This window comes from Nerophis ophidion, linkage group LG08 (genome assembly GCF_033978795.1).
Source record: "Nerophis ophidion isolate RoL-2023_Sa linkage group LG08, RoL_Noph_v1.0, whole genome shotgun sequence".
Lineage (NCBI taxonomy): Eukaryota > Metazoa > Chordata > Actinopteri > Syngnathiformes > Syngnathidae > Nerophis > Nerophis ophidion.
The window spans coordinates 9,748,772-9,756,734 of record NC_084618.1 but is presented as its reverse complement, the minus strand read 5'-3'; the positions used below and the strand labels follow the sequence as shown (position 1 = coordinate 9,756,734).

At 37.9% G+C, this 7,963-nt stretch overlaps 1 protein-coding gene across 1 annotated transcript in view; it reads left to right on the top strand.

The window, feature by feature from the left end:
• Window positions 1-68: 68 nt before the first annotated feature.
• Window positions 69-7,963, top strand: part of g6pc3 (glucose-6-phosphatase catalytic subunit 3) — a 23,039-nt gene continuing 15,144 nt past the window's right edge. Inside the window, exon 1 of the mRNA XM_061907645.1 lies at window positions 69-468. Within this exon, the coding sequence (XP_061763629.1) occupies window positions 251-468 (218 nt within the window). The 5' untranslated portion in view covers window positions 69-250. The remainder of the gene's footprint in view (window positions 469-7,963) is intronic.

Here is a 7,963-nt window from a genome sequence, read left to right as displayed (position 1 = left end):
CGACGTCCTACCGCTGATTTCTAAACTCCGATTAAAAAAAACAAAAAACGCTCTGCTTCGTCATTCCGTTACATTCCCGCCGCAAGTTCTTTGTAATGAACACGTTACATTGCGTTACATCATGGCGGGGCCGTGACGTCGCTGTTGTCGGGATTTTGACGAGCGCCCTCTGGTGGACGTGGCGCGGGAGTGCAGCTGGGGCGAGTCTTTTTACACACGCACGCAGTTTTTTTGTTTTTTTTTACAGACGATGGAGCGCATCCACACGGTCGGAATATGGATGGCGGAGAGTCTCCAGCGGGAAACGAGAAGCTTGGAGGGCTTTTGGTTGTTCGCCACCCACGCCGGGAACCCCAAGGCGGCCTTCCTGCTGCTCTTCCCCCTCGCCGACTTCTTCAGCCGCAGAGCCGGCGTGGCGGTGCTGTGGGTCGGCGCCCTGGCGGACTGGCTCAACCTGACGCTCAAATGGTGAGTTTGAACACTTTTACACCTTTTCTGACTCGTCCATACCTGGGGTGTGACGTCACATTGTCTGCAAAATGTCAAATATAGGTGGAAAGTATACCTTTTGCTGTGATATCAACCAAACCCCCCAGATTGTAAATAATGTAAATAATTCAATGTACATACTCTGATGATTAAAGGCCTACTGAAATGAGATGTTCTTATTCAAACGGGGATAGCAGGTCCATTCTGTGTCATACTTGATCATTTAAGCCAGGGTGAAAGATTTCTGGATGAGGAAAGTGGGAGTGAAGGACTAGAAAGAAAAAAACCTCGACGGCAGAGCGATTCAGATGTTATTAGACAAATGTGGGGCGGTATAGCTCGGTTGGTAGAGTGGCCATGCCAGCAACTTGGGGATAGCAGGTCCATCCTATGTGTCATACTTGTTCTTTTCGCGATATTGCCATATTTTTGCTGAAAGCATTTAGTAGAGAACATCCACGATAAACTTTGCAACTTTTGCTCCCTAATAAAAAAGCCTTGCCTTTACCGGAAGTAGCAGACGATGTGAACGTGACATCACGGGTTGTGTTGAGTTCCTCACATGTGAACATTGTTTACAATCATGGCCACCAGCAGCCAGAGCGATTCAGACTGAGAAAGTGTCGATTTCCCCTGTAATTTAAGCGAGGATGAAAGATTTGTGGATGAGGAAAGTGTGAGTGAAGGACTAGAGAGAAAAAAACCTCGACGGCAGAGCGATTCAGATGTTATTAGACAAATGTGGGGCGGTATAGCTCGGTTGGTAGAGTGGCCATGCCAGCAACTTGGGGATAGCAGGTCCATCCTATGTATCATACTTGATCTTTTCGCGATATTGCCATATTTTTGCTGAAAGGATTTAGTAGAGAACATCCACGATAAACTTTGCAACTTTTGCTCCCTGATAAAAAAAGCCTTGCCTTTACCGGAAGTAGCAGACGATGTGCGCGTGACGTCACGGGTTGTGGAGCTCCTCACATCTGAACGTTGTTTACAATCATGGCCACCAGCAGCCAGAGCGATTCGGACTGAGAAAGCGTCGATTTCCCCTTTAATTTAAGCGAGGATGAAAGATTTGTGGATGAGGAAAGTGGGAGTGAAGGACTAGAAAGAAAAAAACCTCGACGGCATAGCGATTTAGATATTAGACAAATTTGGGGCGGTATAGCTCGGTTGGTAGAGTGACCGTGCCAGCAACTTGGGGATAGCAGGTCCATCCTATGTGTCATACTTGTTCTTTTCGCGATATTGCCATGTTTTTGGTGAAAGGATTTAGTAGAGAACATCCACGATAAAGTTTGCAACTTTTGGTTGCTGATAAAAAAGCCTTGCCTTTACCGGAAGTAGCAGACGGTGTGCGCGTGACGTCACGGGTTGTGTTGAGTTCCTCACATCTGAACGTTGTTTACAATCATGGCCACCAGCAGCCAGAGCGATTCGGACTGAGAAAGCGTCGATTTCCCCTGTAATTTAAGCGAGGATGAAAGATTTGTGGATGAGGAAAGTGGGAGTGAAGGACTAGAAAGAAAAAAACCTCGACGGCAGAGCGATTCAGATGTTATTAGACAAATTTGGGGCGGTATAGCTCGGTTGGTAGAGTGGCCGTGCCAGCAACTTGGGGATAGCAGGTCCATCCTATGTGTCATACTTGTTCTTTTCGCGATATTACCATATTTTTGCTGAAAGGATTTAGTAGAGAACATCCACGATAAACTTTGCAACTTTTGTTCCCTAATAAAAAAGCCTTGCCTTTACCGGAAGTAGTAGACGATGTGAACGTGACATCACGGGTTGTGTTGAGTTCCTCACATGTGAACATTGTTTACAATCATGGCCACCAGCAGCCAGAGCGATTCAGACTGAGAAAGCGTCGATTTCCCCTGTAATTTAAGCGAGGATGAAAGATTTGTGGATGAGGAAAGTGGGAGTGAAGGACTAGAGAGAAAAAAACCTCGACGGCAGAGCGATTCAGATGTTATTAGACAAATTTGGGGCGGTATAGCTCGGTTGGTAGAGTGGCCGTGCCAGCAACTTGGGGATAGCAGGTCCATCCTATGTGTCATACTTGATCTTTTCGTGATATTGCCATATTTTTGCTGAAAGCATTTAGTAGAGAACATCCACGATAAACTTTGCAACTTTTGCTCCCTAATAAAAAAGCCTTGCCTTTACCGGAAGTAGCAGACGATGTGCGCGTGACGTCACGGGTTGTGTTGAGTTCCTCACATCTGAACATTGTTTACAATCATGGCAGCCAGAGCGATTCGGACCGAGAAAGCGACGATTTCCCCTTTAATTTAAGCCGGGATGAAAGATTTGTGGATGAGGAAAGTGAGAGTGAAGGACGAGAGAGAAAAAAACCTCGACGGCAGAGCGATTCAGATGTTATTAGACACATCTGGGGCGGTATAGCTCGGTTGGTAGAGTGGCCGTGCCAGCAACTTAAGGGTTGCAGGTTGGATTCCCGCTTCCACCATCCTAGTCACTGCCGTTGTGTCCTTGGGCAAGACACTTTACCCACCTGCTCCCAGTGCCACCCACACTGCTTTAAATGGAACTTAGATATTGGGTTTCACTTTGTAAAGCACTTTGAGTCACTAGAGAAAAGCGCTATATAAATATAATTCACTTCACTTCACAATTTACTAGGATAATTCTGGAAAATCCCTTATCTGCTTATTGTGTTACTAGTGTTTTAAGGAAATTATATCAATCAATCAATCAATCAATGATTATTTATATAGCTCTAAATCACTAGTGTCTCAAAGGGCTGCACGAACCACAACACAAACCACATCGACATCCTCGGTAGAGCCCACATAAGGGCAAGGAAAACTCACACAAAATATTTCACAAATATTCTTTGTCGAAAAAACAGAAGCTAAAGTGAAGAATTATAATAAAAAATTGTATTATTCTTTACAATAAAAACAATATATTTACTTGAACATTGATTTAAATTGTCAGGAAAGAAGAGGAAGGAATTTAAAAGGTAAAAAGGTTTAAAAATCCTAAAATCATTTTTAAAGTTGTATTTTTTCTCTAAAATTGTCTTTCTGAAAGTTATAAGAAGGAAAGTAAAAAAAAAAATAAGTGAATTTATTTAAACAAGTGAAGACCAAGTCTTTCAAATATTTTCCTGGATTTTCAAATTCTATTTGAGTTTTGTCTCTCTTAGAATTAAAAATGTCGACCAGCTTGCTAGTAAATAAATACAATTTAAAAAATAGAAGCAGCTCACTGGTAAGTGCTGCTATTTGAGCTATTTTTAGAACAGGCCAGCGGGCGACTCATCTGGTCCTTACGGGCGACCTGGTGCCCGCGGGCCCCACCTTGGTGACCCCTGGTTTAGGTCAATTGTGCAATCTACTACTAAAAGTTTCAATCAATCGATCAAACGGTCACGGGTGTTAAAGTTAGGGTGTGTGCGTGTATTGTACCAGCATGAGACAAAGACAACAAAAAAACAGCCCGAGCCTGTTATTGTATGTTTAGGCGTGTTAACACCCTCATGTCATTCAGGTATTTCTTACTTCTAGTTCAGGGGTGGGCAACCCAAAATGTTGAAAGAGCCATATTGGACCAAAAATACAAAAACAAATCTGTCTGGAGCCGCAAAAAATTAAAAGCCTTATTGATAGTGTATCATGAGATATAAATTGAATTAAAGCTGCAAGCAGCGTTGGTCGGGTCCGCCTTTGGCTGCTGCCCCCGAGACCCACGGCCGGATAAGCGTTAGAAGACGCCTTGGAGCCACTATTTTGAGAATCTAATGCATTGTGAAAGTAATGCAGTTGTTGTATTGAAGTGAAAATATCAAACTTCCTGTTGATTTTTGCTAAAGTATGTTAATTATTAAAATGTAGGTCTAAGTGAGACCTACATAGTGTTTTTTGTTTCATGTCTCTCTGACATTCCTACCGGAAGTTACAAGCAGTTTTGTCTGTGTTGTATTCCTAGGGGGCGGTAGAGTGCAATTTCGAGTTTTGAGGTTAGGTTTTTTTCATCAGATCGCAATTATTGCCAGACCTAATGTGTGTGTCAAGTTTGGTGAGTTTTGAAGCATTTTAAGGGGGTCAAATAACAGCTCAGGGGTTCTTTGAAGGCGCGTAAAACCGAAACCCGAGAACTTATCAAAACTCTGTTTTATACTTTTAATCAGAAGGGTTCAATCCCTCTCCTGTGCGAGTTTGAAGCCAAAACAACAAACGCACTCAGAGGAGATAATGTTTGAAGAAAGGTGACCGGTTTTTACAAAACTTTTGTTTTGAAGGGGGGATTTCAAACTTCCTGTTGATTTTTGTTGGGGTTTGTCAATCTATGAAATGTAGGTCTAAGCGAGACCTACATAGAGGGTTTTTTTCATGTCTCTCCGACATTCTTACCGGAAGTTACAAGCAGTTTTGTCTGTGTTTTCTTCCTAGGAGCAGTTTTTTCAGTGTTTTATTCAAAAATAGCGCTAGAGCGCAATTTTGAGTTTTGGGGTTTGGTTTTTTCATTAGATCGCAATATTCGCCAGTCCTGATGTGTGCGCCAAGTTTGGTGACTTTTGAAGCATTTTAAAAGGGGTCAAATTACAGCGCAAAGAGGCAAAAATTGAATTTTTTGCGAACATTTTATTTTGAAGGGGTTTTTGCCAACTTCCTGTAGATTTTTGCTGAAAGAAGTGAGTGTATGAAAATTGGGTCTAGGTCAGACCTACATAGGAGTTTTTGTTTCATGTCGCTATGACATTCCTAACAGAAGTTACATGCAGTTTTGTCTGTAATTTTTTCCTAGGGGGCGCTAGAGCGCAATTTTCATTTTGGGGGATTGGTTGCTTAATATGTTGGGAAGGTTTGCTATACCGACGTGTGTGTCAAATTTGGTGAGTTTTGAAGCATGTTAAGGGGGTCAAATTACAGCGCGTAGGTGCGGAATAATAATAAAACACAGCAGTTTCAATAGGGTCCTTGGCCCATGTGGTAAAGGACTCCTGTGGAGTCCTTTACCACATGGGCCAAGGACCCTAATAAAGAAGACTTAAAGGAAACTAAATGAGCTCAAATATAGCTACAAATGAGGCATAATGATGCAATATGTACATACAGCTAGCCTAAATAGCATGTTAGCATCGATTAGCCTGCAGTCATGCAGTGAGCAAATATGTCTGATTAGCACGCCACACAAGTCAATAACATCAACAAAACTCACCTTTGTGCATCACGCACAACGTTAAAAGTTTGGCTGACAAAATGAGACAGAAAAAAAGAAGTGGTATAAAACACATCTTAGAAAGTCGGAGAAAGTTGTACATGTAAACAAACTACGGTGCGTTCAAGGACCGCCAAAATTAGTAGGACGAAACGGCGCTCGCCAAATACTCGAATAAGTGAAGCATGTTTAATACAAAAGGTGTGTTTTTAGGGAGGTTTGTGTCATGTTTGTCCTTCTGCACAAACCATATTAAAACAAAAAAATGTATTTTTTTTACCTAATATTTTTTCCAATTTTCATACATTTTTGAAAAAGCTCCAGAGAGCCACCAGGGCGGCGTTAAAGAGCCGTGGGTGTCTGACCCAGTCTTAATTGATATATGTATTTGATCATTAAGAAAAAGAAAAAAAAGTTCATACTTTTTTTATCCATACGGAACTATTATTATGTTTTTCAATCAAACTAGATTTTATTTGTATTTTATTTTTTTGATCATTTTTTTTCAATCATTTTTTTGATCATTAAGAAAAAGTAAAAAAAGTTCATACTTTTTTTATCCATACGGAACTATTCTTATGTTTTTCACTCAAACTAGGTTTTATTTGTATTTTATTTTTTTGAACATTTTTTTTAATCATTTTTTTGATCATTTTTTTTATCATTAAGAAAAAGAAAAAAAAAGTTCATACTTTTTTTATCCATACGGAACTATTCTTATGTTTTTCAATCAAACTAGATTTTATTTGTATTTTATTTTTTTGATCATTTTTTTTTTTGATCATTTTTTTGATCATTTGTTTGATCATTAAGAAAAAGAAAAAAAAAATCATACTTTTTTTATCCATACGGAACTATTCTTATGTTTTTCAATCAAACTAGATTTTATTTGTATTTTATTTTTTTTATCATTTTTTTTTTAATCATTTTTTTGATCATTGAGAAAAAGAAAAAAAAGTTCATACTTTTTTTATCCATACGGAACTATTCTTATGTTTTTCAATCAAACTAGATTTTATTTGTATTTTATTTTTTTTATCATTTTTTTTTAATCATTTTTTTGATCATTAAGAAAAAGAAAAAAAAGTTCATACTTTTTTTATCCATACGGAACTATTCTTATGTTTTTCAATCAAACTAGATTTTATTTGTATTTTATTTTTTTGATCATTTTTTTTCAATCATTTTTTTGTTCATTAAGAAAAAGAAAGAAAAGTTCATACTTTTTTTATCCATACGGAACTATTCTTATGTTTTTCAATCAAACTAGATTTTATTTGTATTTTATTTTTTTGATCATTTTTTTTCAATCATTTTTTTGATCATTAAGAAAAAGAAAAAAAAGTTCATACTTTTTTTATCCATACGGAACTATTCTTATGTTTTTCAATCAAACTTGATTTTCATTGTATTTAATTTTTTCCTAAAAGGAATTCACGGAAAATACATTTTTCAGTAATATCTTTTTTTTAGTGCAGAGTAACAAATTCAACAAAATTAAAACATAAGCGCGTAAATTGGCGCCCAAATTAGAGCCCTCCATAACGAAATAATATTCACACTTTTTTCTTTATCCATCCATTTTTCTACCGCTTGTCCCTTTTCGGGGTCGCGGGTGGTGCTGGAGCCTATCTCGGCTGCATTTGGGTGGAAGGCTGTGTACACCCTGGACAAGTTGCCACCTCATCACAGGCCAGCGCAGATAGTGTGAAACATTTTTTTTTAATTCAAACTTGAATTGGATTTGATTAAAAATGTTACCAAAACAATTTCACGGGAAATAAGTTGTTCGAGGAATATTTGTTTTTTCACTGTAAAAATAACAAATTCAACATAATTAAACCACGGGCCCTAAGCAGAATGTTATTTTGAGCCCATATTGTAAAAATGTTGGACACTTTTTTTATTTTACTTTTTAAATCAAACTTGATTTTATTATTTTTCTAAAAGGAATTCACAAAAAAATAAAATGTTCAATAATTATTTTTTTTAGTGCAGAATAACAAATACAACAAAATTAAAACGTATGTAAATCTAGCTAAATTGGAGCCCTAAATACAATTTTAATCTGAGCCCCCCATTTTAAAACATATTAAAACATTTTTATGTAAAACCATTTTTATACTTTGAAAAAATTAAACTTGAATTTTCATTTTACGCATATTTTTTACTAAAGCAAATCAACTGGGAAAAAATGTTGAACAATATTTATTATTTTAGTGACAAATTACAAATTTAACATAATTAAAACATAAGTGTGTAGACTTGGGGCACCTCTGGC